The 23,356-nt window shown below is 39.8% G+C and overlaps 1 protein-coding gene across 6 annotated transcripts in view; it reads right to left on the bottom strand.

Moving 5' to 3' along the window:
* Nucleotides 1-23,356, bottom strand: part of EYA3 (EYA transcriptional coactivator and phosphatase 3) — a 108,475-nt gene that overhangs the window by 3,878 nt on the left and 81,241 nt on the right. For all 6 annotated transcript variants that reach the window (XM_035019341.1, XM_035019345.1, XM_035019343.1 and 3 more), the window contains 7 exons: nucleotides 21,372-21,455; nucleotides 19,640-19,729; nucleotides 17,328-17,386; nucleotides 14,838-14,998; nucleotides 12,074-12,188; nucleotides 10,896-11,017; nucleotides 1,907-2,007 (listed from right to left, as the gene is read on the bottom strand). In XM_035019341.1, the coding sequence (XP_034875232.1) occupies nucleotides 1,907-2,007; nucleotides 10,896-11,017; nucleotides 12,074-12,188; nucleotides 14,838-14,998; nucleotides 17,328-17,386; nucleotides 19,640-19,729; nucleotides 21,372-21,455 (732 nt within the window). The remainder of the gene's footprint in view (nucleotides 1-1,906; nucleotides 2,008-10,895; nucleotides 11,018-12,073; nucleotides 12,189-14,837; nucleotides 14,999-17,327; nucleotides 17,387-19,639; nucleotides 19,730-21,371; nucleotides 21,456-23,356) is intronic.

Raw genomic sequence — 23,356 nt, 5'->3', positions numbered from 1 at the left:
TAGGGCTGTTATTAAGGACCAAGTAAGTCATAGGTATAAAGACTTTGTACCCTATAGGACACTTTACAAATGTGAGAGATTTTCATCAGGTCTTTTGTGGTAACTGTGCTTTTATGATATATACTTGTTCTAGCCATTATACAGGGTCTTCAGGATCAAATAAAATGACCCACATAAGAAATTACTATTAATATATTACATTTTCTTACAGATGGTCAGTTTTCTATATGTTTCAGACAAAGTTTCTGTAAGTTTCTACAAAGCCTAAATCTTGTTCACCACTAAGATGCAGAATACACAGATCTAAAAAATAATAATCCCATTTACCATGTTGTCAAAATCATGTCCAGAATACTGTGTGCTGTTGTAGAAGCCACATTTTAAAGAAGGGATTTGAAAAATCCAAGTGTTGGAAACCGTGTTCTATGAAGCCGAAGGGGATTAGCTTTACTGATCGTTTTGTTCACACTCCTTGCAAGTTACCCGAAATACTAAAGTCTTACAACAGTTCTCTTGGCAATAAGCTCAGTGTTTCTCAAGCATGCTGCTCACCCATAATATTTAAAAGGCTTTTAATATACAGAACAGGAAACAGACTTGTTATATCATACTCAAGACTCGGACCAGGATATGAAAGTTAGAGATACAAGTTTGAGTTCAGTGGAAGGAGGACCATCCTAACAGCCTGGATGACACCACAGTAGAACACGACACACAGGAAGCAGTCTCCCCATCCTTGGGTTTATTCAAGCAAGGACTAGGAAGTCTTCTGGGAAAGGGGCTGCAGAAAAGGTCCCTCACAGGGTAAAGGCTGAACTGGAAAGAGCTCTAAGGCATCTTCCAATGGGTATATTCTGTGGTAGATGATTACAGGCATCAGTTTAGTGGCCCCAACTCCGCTAATGACTTAATTGTTCTCTATCTCCCAACTCCCTTCTTCAAACCAAGGAGCACTGTTGCCTCCATCCACTAGTGTCTTCTTCCCCCTTACCCCCGCCCAGAGGGCAACAAGCACTTCAGAATCAAAGCCTCAAAGATAACACATGAAAAAAAATAAAGGTCCTTGAATTGCTACATAAAATAGTACATGAAAACATAATGAGGTAATAATGCCACCCGATTACCAATCTTACAGTTTATTAGTAGTTGAATATTTACATTAACTGAAGAAATCAGGACAGCTGGTCCTAGCTGGCAACCCTCCACCTCCAAACGTAAGAAATAGAGTTGCTGGAAGGAAACTAGGGCAGAGGAAAAGAACTTCTGTAGATCCATTTAATAAACGCAGATGAGGAAACTCAAAGAGGCGAAGTAAACGGTCCAAAGTCACACAGCTAATCAATGGAGGAGAGCTGACCCAATTTAATTTTAGATTCCACAGTCAAGACTCTTTCATCTATTGTTTCCTGTAGTGAGATGAGGTGGCCTGGAGTTGGGACCTGCACAGTGAGGAGGTTAACAGCAGAACAATCTCTTCTGGGCTTGAAAGCAGGAAGGACTTCATCTAAACAACTTTCACTTGATTGTACTGGCTTTTTGAGAATTTAAAGCCTGGAAAAATCAGACTGATTTGCCTTTTTGTAGTGAAGTCTCATGCTCTTGGGAAGGCACTGCCCTCTAAGATGAAGATGGCAGATGGGGCCTGTATCAGGTTTAATGATGGGGGTCCCTACAGCAGGGCTCAAAGATTTTAAGATTTCTGAGTGGCAGGGAGGAGGGGGAAAGGAAGGATCTAACAACTTATAGGGAAAACTCTATTTGGGGGAAAAATGAACATCTTTCTTTAAAGGAAAACAGGACAGAGAAAACACTATAAATGCACAAGATTGCTAAGATTTCTGACTTTTACCATTTTTCTAATTGTTTGCTGCATTCCCACATGGACTATTCTCTTTACCATGGTTACCTGTTTGGCTGCAATTTCTTCATCTCGTCCATCTCCAATCACTACATATGTGACTTTCTTTCCAAACCTAGACACAATTCTCTCAAAGCAGCTCTCCTTACCTGATGAGAAAAAGAAATTTCCCATTAGGACATTCTCCCCATCTTTTTTCAACACCAAAGAAAAGGGCTGCTGCTGGTTCACCTGCCTAGGCTTAGAAAAAACAGGTGACAGCCCATGTAGTTTGGTGGGGAGTGGGGGTGGCAGCTAGAGATCCAGCAGGTCCGCTGCCCCAAAAATGTGAGTGCTCTTTAGGTTCTTATTTTAATAAGTGTGGGGAATTTTTTGTTTTGTTTTTTAAGTAGGCTCCACACCCAGGGAGGGCTTGAACTCACAACCCTGAGATCAAGACCTGAGCTGAGATCAAGAGTTGGACACTTATGGGGCGCCTGGGTGGCTCAGTTGGTTAAGCGACTGCCTTCGGCTCAGGTCATGATCCCAGGGTCCTGGGATCGAGCCCTGCATCGGGCTCCTTGTTCTACAAGAGGCCTGCTTCTCCCTCTCCCACTCCCCCTGCTTGTGTTCTGTCTCTTGCTGTGTCTCTGTCAAATAAATAAATAAAATCTTAAAAAAAAAAAAAAAGAGTTGGACGCTTAACTGATGGAGTCACCCAGGCGCCCCTTAGTGTGGGGAATTTTTATAAATAGGAAGCAAAGGGGCCTAGGCAGTGTGAGAACTGGGATACCACCTCCCTCTTCCATATCTCCTGTACTTTATAGCTTACAGAGATATTCCTTTAATGAACTCTCAGAATAATCCAGTGAGATGGGTACCATTCCCTATTGTAAAGATGAAAATGGGATTGAAAGAATTAGTTACTTGTCCCAGATCAAAAACAAGCTAGTAGCTACACTCTGGGCTCCAGGCTCCAATCTAATCACTTCTCAGCCTTTGGCTAAGATCAAGTGCAGGTTCCAATCTAGGGTCAGGCTATCTTGCCATGATGAAAGGATGATTTCAGAGGGTAACTGTTTTAGTGTAGGGAAAAAAAGTGGAAGCATAAGGTCCTGATTTCGTGTTAGTAACAAGAAACAGGCAAACAGCCATTTTCCTCCAATTCTTCATTTTCCAGAAACAGTCCTAGCCTTGGGTCTTAGGTCTTTCAGTGGGGGGAAGAGCCCCAGAGTACCAATGACTATGGCAGTAAACCTGTCACATCCAGAATGTCTATTATACGCTGTAACTGCAACTGAGATAGTGTATCTCTGAAGTTGACCTTGGGAAAGGGTGATTTCAATCCACTGCAGGCAGTTGAGAAACATGGCAGTGTATCAAAATTCAAATCGCATCTGGAACACACCAGAAACATGCACAGATGATAACTGCTGTGGGAAAGACATTTTATTTGCATAGATAAAAGGGAAATTATTTCCCTTGCTCTTTCTTCACCATCTTATACTTTATTTCCCTGTTTCTACCACCTTCCTCAGTTAAACAAGGTCCTAACTCTGCTTCCTTCTTCATCCTGCTCCATTAACCTTCTCATCCTTTCTTCTTGCCAGATCCAGTGACTTAGCACCAGGGTTCCTGTGTGAATAAGAAAAACGTGCCTCTTCCTCAAGGCACTTGACTGCCATCTGCTGGAAAATTATTGTATCAATATATAAATACATGAATGAGACAACTACACCATAATTGACAAGAACCTATCTACCCATACTCAGAAGTCCCACTTGACACGTCTGAGCAACTGCAAGTCTCTGAAATCCATAGCCCAACTGGCACCTCAGCCCAGATGAGCTAGTCACCTGGACCAAACACCTAGTTCACTTTGGGCTTCAGTCTCCTGCTTGTAATAAAAAGCTTGGCTCAGGTGCACTTAGCACAGATCCCTTTCAGTGCTAACATTTTACAATAGCATCATCATGCCCAACATTCAAATCAGGCAATGCAGTCAATGTTTGCAGAATAAATGCATATTAATCTCATAAATGATTCAGTAGATGACTGTAGTCCATGTCTTGAGCCCCAATTCATATATTAAATAGTTCAACTAATAAATTCTTACTATTTTCAGTGTTGAAGAGCTGTTTGTTTAATTCCATGGCAAATATTACATCCTTATAACCTAAGCCAAACCTCTGCCAGGCCCAATCTACTTTATGATCTGTCTATAGAAAAGAACCTTAAGTCAGTCAGGTTTTAAACCTTTTTCCTCAGACTTCATAAAGGGAATGCCTCATATTTATTTATTTTAAAAAAATATTTTATTCATTCATTTGACAGAGAGAGAGAGTGAGAGAGCACAAGCAAGGGGAGCGGCAGAGGGAGAGGGAGATGAGCAGGGAGCCTGATGCAGGGCATGATCCTAGGACCCCGAGATCATGACCCGAGCTGAAGGCAGACACCTAACTGACTGAGCCACCCAGGTGTCCCAGGAATGTCTCATATTTAGAGGACAAGGACATAAAAAGCTTTTCATTGTCATGGCATGTAATGGTCAATGATGAAATACATTTAGGAATGTCTCCTCTAAGAGGATTAAGAGACAGGGAGAATTATTAACAGCCCACAGTGAAGAAGTAGCTACATAAAAAAATGACTCCCATATTGTTGGTAAATATATTTCCTCCATTTTACACTCTCAAAACAATCCTGAAGATGAGCTTTTCATTCAGGAGGATATGGCCAATGATCACTCAGCTTACCAAACGTCAAACAACTGAATCTGTAACTGCAAGACCAACTAATAAAAGCGTTTGGAGAATATTCGGTTTCTGGGCTTCCCCTATCAAAAACACTTCTGACATTTTCAGAAACAATTTTGAGAATTCTTTTTAATGTCCAAGATAACAGAGTGGCCACCAAGAACCGTAACTCTGAAATCAAATATTTCTTCTCCTTGCTCCCATTTCACAGTTCTATCAAGGAAAGCCTCAAGTCTCCCACTGTAGTTACCAAGGTGCCAAGAACCTATAGCTTTGCAAATTAGCTCTGGATGAAATGAGATTGAGAAAAATTACCAAATAAACACACGTACTGTTGAAGGGAATAAAATCATTCCCGTTAGTTTGATGAGCCTTTGGGTGTCAGGGCTCACTATAACATGCACTACAGAAAATCTACCTTTCAGGTGTGAAAGGCTTAGTGCATGCTCTCAGTTATGAAATGCACAGTGAAGCAGCGGCAGCGAGAGCAAAACATGAAGGGGGGTGGGTTCCTCCAACCCCTTGTAAATGAAAGTAATTCAAAATACAGAAAAAGGAGAATAAAAGTAAATTCCTGTATACCTGCCGCCAACCCACTTTTGTCAAATCGTAGTATTTTATAGTTGCTTTAGATAAAAAAGTAAGAATGAGATACCACAGATTTATTTGATTTCCTGTGTACCCTACCTGTTGGCCCTTCCTGTCTGAGTATATATATATCCATAAATAATATATGGTATATGGTTGTGAACATTTTTGACCTTTAGATAAATGATACACACTGTACATATCTATCTGCACTGTGTTTTTTGTGTTGAACACTGTTTTTCATATTAATCCTTATGGATATATGTAGTTTTAGTTCATTCACTTTTAACTGCCATATAGCATTCCATTGTTCGGATATATCTATCAATTTTCTTTTCATGGACAGGTTTACAGAGAGGCTGTTTCCAATTACATTCTATTATGAACAATGAGGCATCAAAAAAATCCTCACACATCTCTCCTTGTGCACATGAGAATTACTCAAGGGCAGGGGTGGGCCAACTTTCTGTGTAAAGTCAGGTAGTAAATATTCCAGGCTTTGCGGGTTATATGATCTCTGTTGCAACTACTGGACTCTGCTACTACAGTGTGAAAGTAGCTATGGAAATGATCTGACATGGCTATGTTTCAATTAAAATTTTATAAAAACAGGCAGTGGGCAGAATCTGGCACATCAGTTATAGTCTGCAGACCCCTGCACTAAAGTGTATTTATCTAAAAGTGGAGTTGCTTGATCATAGGGTTATGCACATCTCAAACTACTAGACATCGACAAACTATTCTCCAAAAAGGGCTATATCCAGGGGTGCATGGCTGGGTCAGCTGGTAGAGCATGCAACCTTTTTTTTTTTTTTTTTTAAAGATTATTTATTTATTTGACATAGAGAGAGACACAGTGAGAACACAAACAGGGGGAGTGGGAGGGGAGAAGCAGGCTTCCCGCGGAGCAGGGAGCCTGACGCGGGGCTCGATCCCAGGACCCTGGGATCATAACCTGAGCTGAAGGCAGATGCCCAACGACTGAGCCACCCAGGCGCCCTGAGCATGCAACTCTTGGGGTTGTGGGTTTGAGCCCCACGTTGGGTGTAGAGATTACTTAAAAATAAAATCTTAAAAAAAGGGCTATTTCCATTTGCAGAATAAGTGTTCCCATTTCCTTGACAAACTCTGGCACTGTTAGACTTAAATTTCTGTCAATCTGATAAATAGGAAATGCAACACATTTTAATCTGCATATCCTTAATTGCTGAGGTTAAGGAACTTTCCACATGCTTACTGGTGACCTGATTTTCCTCTTCTGAAAATTGACTGTTCCAAGGTTTCTGCCTACTTTTCTAATATGTTGTTTGCTGCTTAATAATTTACAGTTCTTTACAGAGTTTGTATATGAATTAACAAGCAAAAGAACTGCAAATATCTTCTCCCAGTCTGGTTTTGTCACTTTATATTTTCACTCGATATAAAGCTTCATCCAATTAAAATGATCATTTTTTTGTTTTTTTCAAAACTGTATTTTGGGCCTTTTAAGTAAGATTCTCTTCCACCTTAAGGCCATACAGATACTCTTCTGTATTTTCTTCTAAAAATTAAAGTTTTGCTTATCATGTTAAGTTTTATTTTATCCACCTGGAACTTATTTCTGCAAATAGCAAAAAGAAGGAATACAATTCTGCTTTTCTCCTCATATGGATAAACCAGTTACCCTCATACCGGTGAGTGACGGCAATTTCCATGAGAACAGAGGATTTTGTCACTGCTCTATTCCTAGTGCCTTGTCAATGTCAGACACACAGGAGGCACCACTATTGTTCTTCCTCATCTAGTGAATCATCACCACCTGCATATAAACTTGATAGAATTTCTCTTAGGTTCAAAAATTCTCTTGAGCCCATATAACCCTCCAGTTACTACCTCATTTCTTTGTTCTTCTTTACAATTGATCTAAAGTGTTGTCATATGGTTGCCTACTCCAGCTCTTTTCTTCCCATTCTCTCTTAAACCCATTCCAATTAGATATCACCCCCATCACTCTGTTCAAACTGCACATCAAGTTAATGGCCTCCATGTAGCAACCTTATTTGACCCAACAGCAACATCTGAGTCGAACACTCTCCCTTTGTCTTCTTCTAAGACACCATTCTCCCAGTTTTCTTCCTACCTCACATACCTCTCCTTCTGAAACTTCTGCTGGTTCCACCTTAAGATCCAAACATTTAAATATTAGAGGGACTCAGGGCTTAGTTCATAGACCTCTATTCTTCTGTCTGCATTCATTCCAATGACTTATGCAGTCATTTTTAATAACCACACGTACACAAAGAACTCCCAATTATTTATCTCCAGCCAGTACCTCTCCCTTGACTTCCAGACTCAGATATCCAACTGCCTACCTGACATCACCGCTTGGATGTCTAATAATTATTTCAAACCTAGCATCTAAAACTAGACCCTTAATCTTTCTTACCACAGCCTTCTCCATCTCAGTAAATGGCATCTTCATCCTTTCAGCTGCTTAGGCCAAAATCCTGGGACACTTCCTTAACTTCTTTTTCTTTCACACCCCATATCCAAATTATTAGCAAAGCCTGTCAAAATAATGCCTTCATAATATATCCTATATGTACCATAGACATATCTATCATCATATATGACTACTTCCCCATCTCCACTGCTACTACCTTGGTTCAAGCCACCCAGGATCTCATGCTGGATTGTTACAATAACCTCCTAATTTGACTCCCAGCTAGCCTCCTCAAGATCCTACACAGCAGCCAGCCTGATGTATTTATTTTTTTTTTAAAGATTTTATTGATTTGACAGAGAGAGGGAACATGAGCAGGGGGAATGGGAGAGGCAGAAGCAAGCTTCCCGCCAAGCAGGGAGCCCGATGTGGGGCTCGATCCCATGACCTGAGCCAAAGGCAGACGCTTAACGACTGAGCCACCCAGGCGCCCCCAACCTGATGCATTTAATGGGTAAGTCAGTTTTTGTCTTGACAGTGTGTCTTCTGCTCAAAACCTTAAGATAGCATTTCATTGGAATAAAAGCTAAAGTCTTTAAAATAATCTACAAGGCCCTGCAAGATCTCCCCACCCTCTCCTTTGATCTCTTGTGACTTTACTTCCCAACATTCTTCCTCCCCTGCTCTTCCCTGCACATGCCTCCAACCTCTTGCACTGGCTGTTCCCTCTCCTTGGCATGCTCTTTCTCCAGGTAAATGCTAATGGCTAACTCCTCCACCTGTTAGGTCTTGCTTAAAAGGTTAACGAAAGAAAGAGAAAGAGAGAGAAAGAAAGAAAGAGAGGGAGAAAAGAAAAAAAAAAGGTAGCTTTGCCTTGAGGTCTTCCCTAACTACCCTATTTGAAACATGGCCTTCTTTTCCTAATTGATTTTTAGCTATAGCACTTACCACCATTTGACATATGTGGTTGGTTTTCCTTAACTTACTTGTTTACTGACTGTTTCTTCCTACTAGAGGCAAGGATTCTTTTGATCACTGCTGTATACCCAGTACCTAGAAAAATGCCTTGCACATAAAGGTGACCAATAAGTATTTGGTGAATGAATGAAAAAAAATAAATGTCAACAGGACCTGGTGGGCTTATGACCTCCACACGTCCTGGGGTGTGTGTATGTTTGTGTGTGTATATATGTATGTATGTGTGTGTGTGTGTGTGTGTATATAATTAGACCTACTTTTTATGGAGAAAGCTGATCAACAGGTATGTAGTAGATTATTAAAAAAATAATGAATAACCTCAGTCCATCTTCAAACTCTAGGACCCTCTCCTTTGCTTGGTTAACAGTGAAGTAGGAACTGTAAGAGTCTGGAGAGGTGAGGAGAGGGTTGTCATATTCCTCTTTTTCTGACCATGTTCAGCACACAAGAAGCAGAGTGACACACTGCTGCCATCTTAGTGGAACAAGTTGGTTTTGTATAAATCTGGTGCCAATTAATTAATTAATTATTTCAGCAAATATTTATTGAGTACCTACTGTTTCCCATACTTGGTACTGAATATAGGGGTTAAACAGTACCTTCATTTACATAGTCCCATTTGAGTTTCACAGTCTCTCTGGAAGTTTCTCATTTTATATGAGAAAACGGAGGCTTAAGAGATAATTTGCCTAAAGTGAGAACTACTAAGTGGGGGAGACAGGACTTGAATTCTAGTCCTTTTTTTCCTTTTTAAAGGTTTTATTTATTCATGAGAGAGAGAGAGGGCGAGAGAGCACAAGCAGGGGGAGCGGCAGAGTGAGAGGGAGAAGCAGGCCCTAATGCGGGGCTCCATGCGGGGCTCAATCCCAGCACCCTGGGATCAGGGCCTGAGCTGAAGGCAGATGCTTAACTGACTAAGCCACCCGGGTGCCCTGAATTCTAGTCCTTATTACTGTGATTTTTTTCCTTTTCAAAAAATTATACTAAAAACCATAAAATCTGCCATCTTAACCATTTTTAAATGTACATTTCAGCAGTGTTAAGTATACTCACATTGTTGTTCTAGAACTTTTCATGGTGCAAAGCTGAAATTCTATACCCATTAAACAACAATTCCCTATTTCCCTTTCCTCCAAGCCTTTGTTAATCACCATTCTACTTTCTGTTTCTATGAGTTTGACTAAGAAACACACAGTATTTGCCTTTTTGTGACTGGCTTACTTCATTAGCATAACATCTTCAAGGCTGATACATGTGGTAGTATATGACAAGATTTTCTTCCCTTTTATGGCACAGTGATATCCCACTGTATGTATGTATATACCGTATCTTGTTTATCCATTCATTTGATGGACATCTGAGTTGCTTCCACCTCTTGGCTATCGTGAATAACGCTATTATGAACATGGGTGTGCAAATATTTTTTTGAGATCCTGCTTTCAATCCTTTTGGATATATACCCAGAAGTGGGTTTACTGATCATATAATAGTTCTTTTTTAAATTTTTTGAGGAACCACCATACTGTTTCCCATAGTAGTCCTACCATTTTATGTTCCCACCAAACAGTGCAGAAGGGCTCCAATTTATCCACATCTTGTCAACACTTGTTATTCATTTTCTTTTTTTATTTTTAAGAAACTCTACGCCCAACGTGGGGCTTGAACTTACGTCCCATCAACGTGGAGAGTTGCACGCTCCACTGACTGAGTCAGCCAGGTACCCCAACTATTTTTTTTTAAAGATTTTATTTATTTATTTGACAGAGAGAGACAGCGAGAGAGGGAACACAAGCAGGGGCAGAGGGAGAGGGAGAAGCAGGCTTCTGACTGAGCCACCCAGGCGCCCCTATTTTTTCTTCTTTTGACAGCAGCCATCTGAATGGGTGTGAGGGATTTCACCAGTTTTAAGTATATAGCTTAGTCTTTGATTTTTAATTTAGTGCTTTTTCTATTAGACTATATTGCACCACTCTCTCTGTAGAAAAGAAAAATAAATCTGGAATGAGGCAAAAGTAGATTTCCAAGCTATATATTATGTTCTTTCAATTATTATAAAAGGAAAGAGCATGATAAACTTTAAGTCCGACAAACCTGGATTTGAATCCGGTTATGTAACTTACTAGCTGTGAAGCCTTGAGGAAGCTACAGAACTGTTAAGCCTGAACTGGCCCATCACTAATACCTGGAAAAGACTGCTGTGAGGATTAGAGATATACATAAAGTGTCTAATTAAGGGACTGGTAAATAATTAAGCACATCATAATTATGAAGTATTATGTAAGGCAAGTGACAAGAAAGAGAATAGAAACCATACCAATTTTGGTAGCACTATAGATGTTTTCAATAGGAAATATTTCTCCTAGCCCGTATAGGAGAACCTTGGCCAGAGCTGGAACCAGCTGAGTTGTAGTGATCAGAACATTCACACAATTCTTTCTAGAAAGGAGAAAAAATAAAAAGAAAAGGAAAAGGTGAAACGAAACCAACCTGAGAGCAAGAATTCAAATGGGTCTTCTCTTTAGAATCTAATTATTAAAAACTAACCTCAAAGGGCCTGATTTTTGTTCAGTGCCATGTTCAGTTGTTGCTCTAATTACCTCAGATTTATTTCCCATATTAAAGGACACAGATTATATACACACACACACACACACACACACAGTGGGCACAGAGCAGCAACTTGATTCTTGCCCCATTTCCCTTATGACCATTCTAGCTCACTGCACTTGTTAGCAAATAAACCACCAACCCATGTCACTGATAGTACTCTAGAAAACCAGCATTGAAGACTTTCAGTCACAGTGCTATTTCATCTGAATGCAGCTCAGCTCTTAAGTAAGATATGATTTAAGTCCTCTCTGCCTCTCACACAATAGCAACACAGATTCCAGAATACACCTTAATTTCACATGTCCTTTACCTTTACGGATATCTACCCCTTGGTGTCAGTTTTACTGTTTGCTCTACTAGGTTGTAGATCTGGAATTCCTACTTTGAGGGAGGAAGGAATAGGGTACTGGTGTAGACTGTATTTGACTATATTTATTTCCCATTCTAAGCTTCAAAAGCTGAAATCTCCTTAAACTGCTTAATTTTTCCTTTTCTTCTGAATCCTGCCTTCCTGAGTGGGCTTTGACACATTTCTTTAGAGCTTCCTGTACTTAGGGTATGTGATGTGTCTCCTACAGGGTTTCTTTGATGTGACCAGGCCCATTCCTGGGCTGGATATTATGGGTTACTGAGCTTTAATTCTGTGAGCGAAAAGTAAGGGGAAAGAAAAAGGCTTTCACATATAAATATTCTCTGAAAATTTGAACACGTGCTGTCAGCATAGAATGACCTCGCCTCCCACCAAACCTAAATGTTTGCTTGCATCCTTTCAACTCCTCTCACCCCTATCCCAAACCGGTGTTACAGAGTGGCCTATCCTGGACTGGGGTAGGTTTGAGTGCATATAGGAGAGGATGAGACCTAAAAGTACCATTCCCATACCTGGACTGGATGAGAAGTAAGGACTTTAATGCAGTTCCTAACCAGGAATCTGTTAAAACTTCAATTTCTGCTCTTAGTCTCTGCAGTGCTTCCTTTCTCTGGGGACTGAGCAGGCCTTTGGGAATAAAAGCAGACACATTTATCAGCTGACAACATATCCTTGCTGACACTAAGGAAGCAACTTCTAAATTCAATTTAGAAATAGTGTGAGTCACTGAAATATTCTAATGAGCTAACAGGTTTCTCTTGGTAAAACCCTGGAGTAGTCTACTTAATTAAAATGCCTTTTTGACTTTCTTCATCAGAATGTTTTGCTAGGGGGGCCACAACCACCAGCACAAAATCAGCTGAAAGAAACACTGTGATTAGATTCTGCCAAAGCTTACTCTTTTATCACCAGCCAGTAACATAACTGGCAGACTGGTGGACCACACTTTGAGCAGCACTGCTGTAGATGTGACATCAAGAATCAAAGGGGGAGAAATGAGGGTTACAGCTGGAAGAGTCTGCAGCATTTCGAATCTCTCTAAAGAAACCGAAGCCCAGGGAGGAAAGGGGGCTGCCTAAGATCACACAGCAAGTTAGTGGCTTTTGGCTTCCAAAGCCTTTGCTCTGCCACACCCTGCTCCCATGGTGACCGTGCTCTCACCCGTTCGTAACACATTGACCTGAGATTCCAGGTTGAATGACCAACTTCATGAACATCATTTATTTGTACTGTACTTGCTGCTGAAACAACTCCAGCTAAGAGGAGACTGAAACACTGCTCAAGATCAGACAAGCATGGAACAAAACAGAATTCATTGGATGGGAACATGTTATCAGACATTTGAATTATAATATTCAAATAATAAATCTGGCCCTGTATTTTCTGTAGTGAAGGTAAAAGAGAAATCCTATCTTCTATTACAAATATTTCACAAAAACAGAAGGCATTTCTGTGAGGAGATTGTTATATAATTTGTTTTCAGATTGAAGGTTTCACAATGCAAGCCTAGAATTACATGACTCTCAAGGTCTCTGGTAAAACAACAACAAAACCAGCACCTATATGTCATGTGTGGCATACACATAAGTACACATGTCACATACTTAATTAATAATACGATGTGGCACTTCTGTTAATTCCTATTTTACAAAATACAGGTGGACCTTACTTTTAATATATTCCCCAGAGTAGGCTCAGGGGATTCTCACAGAGGGTTATATCACTTCCTTCAGGAAACCAGGTCCTGGCACTCAATGAACAGAAAAAGGATCAGATACTTAGGTTGTATATGAAAACTAACAAAAGAAAGGCTAATGTGTGGAGACAGTAAAAGCAAAAAGATGGGAGTTGCCAAAATAAAGTACTGGCTCTGAATCATGAGAAAAAAATAGGCCATAAAAAGGGGAATCTAAAAAAAGCAAATTAAATTCCCAAAGCCCAGATGCCTGTGCTTTTTATCTGGTACTGGGGGCTCTAACAGAAATGAACCAAATTATCTTAAAGCCCTATTTTTACTTTCTGCACCACAATGTAAGGCAGCATGGTGCAGCAGGAATTGTTTCTTGATCTGGGATAATATACCTCTAGACAGTCTCTCGAATCCCTGAAACTTCATGCAACATTTTGTATTAGATCTTTGAGGGTGATGCTTCACAGCTTAAAAATTTTTTCTCATAAGGATACATCACTAAAACAGGAACTGCATCAGGGCACTTGGCTGTCTCAGTCAGTAAGCATGCGACTCTTGATCTCGGGCTCGTGAGTTCAAGCCCCATACTGGGCACAGGGCTTACTTTAAAAATAAATAAATAAAAATAAAAACATCTTTCATACTTTAAAAAAAAGTGTCCTGCATGAATGTAAAGTACACTGGATCAAGAGTTAGGGGATTGGATTCCAGCTGTGACCATGGGTAAGCTGTCCTCAGCACCCTCATGATAAATGAGCTTTCTCAAATGCAAAATGAGGGATTCAGATTAGATTTCTAATGTCTCTTCTAATTTGAACAATCTATGCTTAATTTATTAATTTTAAATAACAGAATTTTAGGCATAGTGACATCTGATATTTCAGATATTTCTGGGCAGAATTTCCAAGGTCCAACACATGGCTACTGCCAACCTTTAATTCTGGACCAAGTTTTCCACCCATTATAAATCTAGTCACTAGTTCTACCTCACTTGTTCTGATAGTTACCATAAATCAGTCAAAAAACATGGCAACCTATTAACTAGTATTGACAATAGTTGTGACTCCAGAATAAAACATATGTCATCAAACATAATCTTTGGAACACATTTCTTTCTTTCTTTTTTTTTTTTTAAAGATTTTATTTATTTATTTGAGACAGAGAGAATGAGAGAGACAGACAGCACACGAGAGGGGGGAGGGTCAGAGGGAGAAGCAGGCTCCCTGCCGAGCAGGGAGCCCGATGCGGGACTCGATCCAGGGACTCCAGGATCATGACCTGAGCCGAAGGCAGTCGCTTAACCAACTGAGCCACCCAGGCGCCCCTGGAACACATTTCTTTAAAAAGGTATTTGTCTAAAAAGAACAAGAGAACTCTGCAAAGTTATGCTAAGAGAAGTCCATGAGAAAGGCAGAGCTTCCTCCTCAAAGAGTTTCAATCAAACCTCAGTTTTTTTATACAAAGTTAAAATGTTATTGCGGCCCCAATTCCTAAGCAGTTGCCAGGGAGTTCTAAGGAATCCCTGGAAAAGAACACAGGAAATAAGAGGGAAACAGAATATCAGACTGGCTGTATGCCACACTTACCACCCACATTGCTTTTATGCTTATCATAGATTTCTCTCACTTTTCGGTAGCGGAAAGCCAGCTTTCTCATCCAGTCCACACCTCCCTGGACACCCACAGAGGAACCATGGCTGCCACCGCCTCCTGACCCGCTGAAACCATCTGTTGAGAAACTGTAGTTGCTGCAGAGAGAGAGGATGATGAAAATTAATATCTATACTGTATGGGCTTTTGTGCTGAATCCCATCTGGGACTCTCTGTCCCATTCCTGGCATCTGACATCAAGTCTAAAGGCTTTGAGAACCTTCTCCTTTAATCTCTGTGTGTCAGAATCTATCTTCCATTAGTTGTCTACCTCACTCCTATTACTGCCATCAAAGAAAGGAAGGAGAGAAAGGAAAGAGAGGTAGAGCACATTCAAGCACTAGCATCCCCTAGAGGTTGTCTTGGGAATAGAGCATCTTTTCATTAATGAGAGAGTATCTTATAATGAAAAAAAAAAAAAACAACAACAACAACCCAGAATATAACATTTTCATGTACACACACACACACACACACACACATACACACACACCCGATGGCAACTATGCAAAGTGGAGAAACATGTGAAGAAATAATGGAAGGAAATAACCCCAAATATTAATAATTGCAAGGTATAATGGAGATGTTCTTCAGAGATATGTTAGCTGGTTTATTAAGTTCATGGGTCATACGTCCATGGGTCACAAAATGTCCACAAATTCTTTAATACTCCTCTCTTCTAATTCTTCTCCCTGTGGGTATCGATTGCATTTATTTAAAGATTTTATTTATTTATTTGACAGAGAGAGACAAAGCGAGAGCAGGAACACAAGCAGGGAGAGTGGGACAGGGAGAAGCAGGCTTCCCGCTGAGCAGGGAGCCCGATGCGGGGCTCGATCCCAGGACCCTGGGATCATGACCTGAGCCGAAGGCAGACGCTTAATGACTGAGCCACCCAGGTGCCCCTACGGATTGCATTTAAATGTAAGCAGGATGTGGAAGAAGTGATAGTGTCAGACCACAGAGACAGGCTTCTCTTGCTCTCTCGGAGCATTTGCTCTGAAAGAAGTCAGCTGTCACATGAGAACACTCGAACTGCCCCATGGAGAGGCATATATAGTGAGGAACTGATCAGCCACATGTGAGAGGCTGCAGGCAGGTCCCCCAGCTGCCATCAAGCCTTCAGATGATTTAAGCTCCAGCCAATATCTTGATTTTAATCTCAGAGACCCTGATTCAAAACTACCTCGCTAAGTCACTTTCAAGTTCCTGTCCTACAGAAATTATGAGATGATAAATGTTTATTGCTTTAAGCTACTAAGTTTTGGGGCAATTTGTTACACAGCCATAGAAATAAGTAATACAGTTAAACAGGCTGGGAGAGATGAACACTTCCTAAGTAAAGATATAAAAAAGTGACTGACAGAATTAGAGACAACTTGGTTCAATCAAAAATCAAAACTGAGTTCAATAAGTATGAGATTCTATTTTTAAGAAAATAAACCTGTCAAGACATTTAGGTAATTACTGGTTAGCCTCATGTATAAGAGGAAAAAAACACGAGGCTTCAGGGTGGATCATAAACTGCTTCGGACCAGGCACTTTCCTAGAAGGTCCAGTAAGATCTCGTTAGAATGGTATGCTCCATGGCTGTGCAAGGAACATGCACGACCGGATGCTGCTCCTCACGTGGGGCCTCGTAGTCTTTCTCAGTACTACAGGGTTAGGTCCTTCCTGAGTGATATGCCCAGTTCTGCTCTATGTTTGAGAATTCATGGATGAAACAATTTTAGGGTAGACACAGGGAAGAACCTATGAAAGGGACAAACACGAAAACAAATTAACATGAAAAAAATGTGACAGTCTTTTTTTCTGAAAGTCTTTAAATAGAAGCTAGATAAATTTTTGGATTATTTGCTAAGACTACTGGGCAAGAAGACAGTAGCCAAGAGAGAAATGAGGAGATGGAGCAAACATTTGCCACCGAGATCCCCTTAGTGCAGCGTTCACTGATACAAGGTTTAAGGTTGTCTCCGACAGGGTCATTCCTGACACCAACAGACCCCCACAATTAGTTTCCCCGGTAAAATTCCTGATGCTTATTTGTATCTAAAACTAACCAGTCTGGAAGCACGCTCCTGACTGAAAATCTGTCAAAGAGAAACCAGTGTATCCTTTACTTTGAAATGCTTTTTCCTCATCCGGTCATTGCCACCCACTCTTGAAGGCCATACTCAAAATTCTACTGCACTGAGAAGGCCGCTTCAATGCTGGCAGCCACAGCCACCACAGTTACTTTCTTTTCTGTGCTCTGTCACATTCTCTACTGTCACCTCTGCACACTGCAGTCCATCATTACCTCTGTTTGTCTCGGTCTCCACTAACAGACTGTGAGATCTTTTACTTGTCTTTGTTTTCCTCTGAACCTAGACAGTGTCTCATTCCTAACAGATATACTGATGTTTAAGACATCACTGTGTCTATCACCTCAAGTCCTGGCCATTGTCATCAGAAGCCACATCTTCCACGTGCACCTGGTCACACTCCTGTTAAAAAACAAAACCACACACTATTTCAGTCCAGGGAGTAGAAGTGCTACCACCACCATGACATATTGTAAAAAGACCAAAAATAATGGCAGATGATGAAAATCCTTACAGTCTCTTATGTGTGGAGGATCACTCTCACCCCCCTGCTGTCCAACTTCTTTTAAGGCCTAATTCATGTCCCACGGTCTCATGAAATCTTCCTTACCCAGCCCGACCCTCAGGTATACTCTTCTCTCAGCAGTCATGGGTATAACACAACAGCTCATGGGTATAAACACAAACTCCCTTACACTGTCAGGGATGTCTACATCCTACACTAGACTGTGAAGTTCTGGTATAAACTGCAGCCCTCCTGTGGCACAACCTATGTCCTACAGCTCCCTTGTACCCCTCCAGTATAGTCCTTACGTAGCATGTGCTCTTACATAGCATGTACCCAATACATTTTTGCAGATGAAACAGATGCTGGTAGAGTATGGTATCAAAATGGAGAATGACTGAAACAGAAATCTGTAAATCCAAACTTAGGAATTAGAAGTGGTCACCTAAGTTAATCTCCTCATGTTCTAAAAGTGAGGTGAAATGAATGACCCACGGTCACACAACTAGTGAGTGATAGAAAGAAACTAGAAAGTGCCTGGGCCTTCCAATTTGAATCCAAGGTTCTTTCCACCAAGCCCATGCTACTACGAACTAAATGCCACCCACTACCTAAATCTGAGAGATTCACTTCTCTGACACCACCTAAGGCAATGTTGTGATGTCCACCTACATCAGAATCCCCTGGAGAAGTTTTTTAAAAATGTGTATTCTTGGGTCCACCCCAGACCTACTTGAATCAGAATTTCTGGGTGTGAAATCCTAGAATCTTCATTTTTAACAAGCTCCCCAGGTGATTCTTATGCCCCCTAAAGTTGAGAACCACTGACCTGGGGGCAGGAACATATTCAGGTCAAATTCTTCACAGAACTTTCAGTCCTGAGTGAGGTCTATGTCTAGAAAATCATTACAAATACAATTTGGCAATAATTATTGGCACAAAGTAGGTTTTCAATAAATGTTTGCTGAGTAAAAACTATGATGTCCTAATGTATCAACATGTGAAGCTGAGGAAGAGTAAAGCATTGTGGAGGTTAGACAAAGGTACTGGAGTTTAGAGACCTGGTAATTCAATTTGTTGGAGAACTGTCCATTGAGAAGAACTAGACTATATTTAAAAAGAAATAGGATTACTTTGTGTTTATAAAATGCGATCTTATTTTTAATTAATTTTATTTATTTTAAGTTATCTTTACACCCCATGTGGGGCTGGAACTCACAACCCTGAGATCAAGAGTCGCATGCTCTTCTGACTAAGCCAGCCCAGTGCCCCACTATTTTATTTTTTGACTTATAATTTTCACTGTTTTTAAAAACTAGGTTCTATAAGTAGTACACAGTTTGAAACTCAAAAGGGCATGAAGTGACAAGTCTGCTCCTTCCCACCTCTGTGTCCCAGCAACATATCCCCTTCCCCAGACAGAACTGTTACTAGTTTCTTGTGTAGGATAACTGCTTAACTGAGACCCAAAATGGGGAGGTAACTTTCCTAACCTGGAACTCACACTCTGGTCTTCTGACTTCCCAGTCTTGTGCTCTTGCCACTACACCAGGGTCACCTCAAAGGTGAACTCAAATGTCAAAGCCAAAAAATTCACCAAGAAGCTCTCAGTGTTCCTGGTTTTCCTTGCATCTAACTATACAATGATTCTGGACATCAAGGTTAACCTATACATGGATAATAAGCATGTATAAATTATAATGAGTTAGAGCAGCCATTTATAGATCTGACAAATCAAGAGATTATATTTTAAGAAGGTAAAATCGAAAAATAGTCAAAACAGAATTAAGAGTACAAAGAGTCAAACCCACCTTATTATACGTTATTTAAGACAGATGAATAAATAGGAATGCTGGTTTACACTTCACTGTTTTGTCTGAAGGGCTGGCATTTCCCCTAGAGCTAGATCACTTCCAAATAGGCTAACAAAAATCAAATTTTGAACCAATAAAATTGAGGGCCAGTACCAAGACCGGTGAGCTAAGGTACTGTTCTTACAGGACTACATAAGTCTCAGTGGCCAGCTGGCCTCTCCACAACCACCCCTTCTCACCACATTTCCTCTAAATACAATAAGCATAGGCTAGATAAATAGGTATTGAACAAACAAAATGTTTCACTGAAGCACAGAAACAATTTAAAATGCTTACCTCTAAGTCATTGAAAAATAGATGTGTATCAGCCACTTCAAAAATCATCTCTTCCATTGTTAAACCTGAGCCAATCACTACTGTTGGATCCTAGAAGACAATAAGAGAAAAATCTGTTTAATTTGGTACTAACAGTTGCACAGGTTCCAATCTTATAAATATTTTGGAGTTATTCTGGGTCAAGGCCAAAACAACACAGGCCTGCAAAAGTGCTTCTAACTGTTACTTACGCAATTTCATTCAGTTAGAAGGATCTGGGATTGTGCAAAGTTAAAAATTTCAGGACTTAGTTTTTAGAAAACTAAACACACTTAAAAAAAAAAAATTTGGGCGGAAATTCCCTGTTTTGTGAGAAATGCTAACTATTGCTAAAATATTACTATTGTAATACCCCTTAGCTCCCTTCAGCCTCCCCGCCATGCGTGCACGCACGCACACACACGCACACACAGCATGACACCGGAAGTCAGTTATCTGACAATCTCAACAGCCAGGAAATAAGTGAAGAAGGCTGAAGAGTCAAAATATTTGTAGGAAAACCAATGCATCTATCTTTAAAGTGAACCATCAGGTCTTCACCTGGAGGATGTACACTCTTATTTTATACACTTTTATAATCAGCTTATTCAGTGTATGAGCTTATGTCAGCTTACCAGCCTAGATACTAAAAGCCCGTGGAAAGTACTTTTAACAGAAACATTAATACAATAAGAAATAAATGGGAATAGTAAGAAAGCAAAAGAGGTAGATATTTTTATAAAATTTATTCACAGAAACTGAAAAACAGAAGCCTGGAGATAATTTGGTATAGAAATATATAGCTTATCCCTCTATTAAAGCTGATGTTTAGGGGCACCTGGATGGTGCAGTTGGTTTAAACGTTCAACTCTTGGTGTGGAGTCTGCTTGGGATTTTCTCTCCCTCTCCCCTTGCCCCTCCCCCATGCATGTGTGCTCTCTCACTCTCTCTCTCAAATAAATAGATCAATCTTTTTTTTTTTTTAAAGATTTTATTTATTTATTTATTTGAGAGAGAGAGAGCAGGAGAGGGGGAGGGTCTGAGGGAGAAGCAGACTCCCCGCCGAGCAGGGAGCCCGATGTGGGACTCGATCCCGGGACTCCAGGATCATGACCTGAGCCGAAGGCAGTCGCTTAACCAACTGAGCCACCCAGGCGCCCCTAAATAGATCAATCTTAAACAAACAAAAAAAACCCCCCAAAAACCCTGGTGTTTATATTGATGACTAAATAAGTTAAATTCTGCTTGGTATATTTAGTGTAAGGAGGTATGTAATCTATGTAAGAAAAATATTTTAGACTTTATATATATTTTAAATTTACATATCTGGTATATTCTCAGCTAAATAAAATGCTCAGTTTGGGCTGTTAAAAGTGACTTAAGGTTAACACATCAGTCTTTGGAATATATAATCCTGAGACTCCACTCTGTTTTGAAATTCATTCCCATATTTAGTCTTTATAAAATAGAACTCTTAAACAACTTCAGCTTACAGCACTGGTCCTAGGTCTGTCTCCAGCTTTATCAATACTGCCTGACATGTAGTCTGCTGTACAAGCCATCAGGAGAAGTTTTACATGGAAAGTGAAAGGCCGGGCGCCTGGGTGGCTCAGTTGGTTAGGAAAGTGAAAGGCCAACAGGGTAAGATGGAGGTAGCAGAGAAAGTGAGTCAGGAGGAGGACAGTTACAAGAAAGGAAGAAAGACTCAAATTACCTTTCCATATTTCTGAGCATAGGATCCAGTAAGAAGAGAGTGAAAGATGATGATGGTTTCATCCAAGTCCCACAGAAATACCCGCTGAGGAAGGAAAACAGAAAAAAAAATGAGTGAGCATCGTTTCTAAATATAATGGGATGGAACAAGAAATACATAACAGAAAGAAAACTTAAAAATTCACAAATACATGAAAATTAAACAACACAATTTTAAACAACCAGTAGATCAAAGAAAAAATCCCAAGTAAAATTAGGGAATACCTTGAGATGAATGAAAACAAAACACAACATACCAAAATTTATAGGCTGCAGTGAAGGCAGTACAAAGAGAGGAATTTATAGCTGTAAAATGCATGCCTTAAAAAAGAAGTAAGATCTCAATCAATAACATAACTGTACAATTTAAGGAACTGGAAAGAGCCAGCAGAAGGAAGGAAAGACTAAAGGTAATAATGGAGATAAATAAATTAGAGAGTAGAAAAATAATAGAGAAAAATCAATGAAACCAAAAGTTGGTTCTTTGAAAAGATCTACAAAATTGACAACCTTTAGTTAGATTAACTAAGAAAAAAAAGAAGACTCAAATTAGTAAAATCAGAAATGAAAGTGGGGGTGTTATTATCAATTTTACAGAAATAAAAAGAATGGTAAGAGAATACTCTGAACAGCTGTATACTAACAAATAACCTAGATGGACATGGACAAATTCCTAGAAATACACAAAATGCCAAAACTGACTCAAGAAGAAATGGAAAATCTGAATAGACCTTTAATAGAGGTTGAAATCAGTAATCAAAAAGATACCAAGAAAGAAAAAGCCCAGGACCAGATGGTTTCACTGTTAAATTCTACCAAACATTTAAAGAAGAATTAACACCAATCCTTCCTTAACTCTTCCAAAAAGTTGAAGATGAAGGAATACTTCCTAAATCATTCTATGAAGCCAGCATTACCCTGATACTGAAGTCAGATAGACACTACAAAAAAACTGCAGACCAATATCTCTTAAGAACATCAATGCAAAAAATCCTCCACAAAAATACTAGCAAACAAAATTCAAGCAGCATATTAAAAGCATTGTACATCATGACGCTGCGGGATTTGTTTAGAATGCAAGGATGGATCAACATACAAAAATTAATCAATGTAATATGCTACCTTAAGAAAACAGAGGGAAAAAAACCCCAATGGTTATTTCAATTGATGCAGGAGAAGCATCTGACAAAATTCAACACACTTTCATGATAAAAATACTCAATAAACTAGGAGTAGAAGTGAATTTCCTCACATGATAAAGACTGTATATGAAAAACCCAGAATTAATATCTTACTCAATGGTGCAAGACTGAAAGCTTACATGTGTAACAGTTAGAAGCACTTTATCCTGGAGATCAGGAATAGGACAAGTATGCCTGTTTTTACCACTTCTATTCAACATAAGTACTAGAAATTCTAGCCAGAGTAATTTGGCAAGAATTGGGGGGAAAAAAGGTACCCAAATTGGAAAGGAAAAACTAAAATTATCTCTGTTCACAAATGATACGATCTTATATATAGAAAACTCTAAAGAATCCACAAAAAATTTGTTAGAGCTAATAAATAAATTCAGCAATGAGCTGTATTTCTATATACTTGCAATGACTAATCCTCAAAGAAATTAAAAAAACAATTCCATTTATAACAGCATCAAAAATAATAAAATAACTTGGGACACCTGGGTGGCTCAGTTGGTTAAGTGTCTGCCTTTGGCTCAGGTCATGATCTCAGGGTCCTGGGATCGAGTCCCGCATCTGGCTCCTTGCTCAGTGGGGAGCCTGCTTCTCCCTCTGCCTGCTGCCCCCCCTGCTTGTGTTCCCTCTCTCTCTCTCTCTGACAAATAAATAAATAAAATCTTAAAAAATAATAAAATACTTAAGCATAAATTTAACTGAGGGGTGCCTGGGTGGCTCAGTAGGTTAAGCATCTGACTCTTGATTTTGGCTA

The sequence above is a fragment of the Mirounga leonina genome, unplaced genomic scaffold (assembly GCF_011800145.1).
Source record: "Mirounga leonina isolate KUSES-001 unplaced genomic scaffold, KU_Mleo_1.0 Mir_173, whole genome shotgun sequence".
NCBI lineage: Eukaryota > Metazoa > Chordata > Mammalia > Carnivora > Phocidae > Mirounga > Mirounga leonina.
Note: the sequence above shows the minus strand (reverse complement) of the source record. Positions and strands in the feature narration are given on the sequence as shown.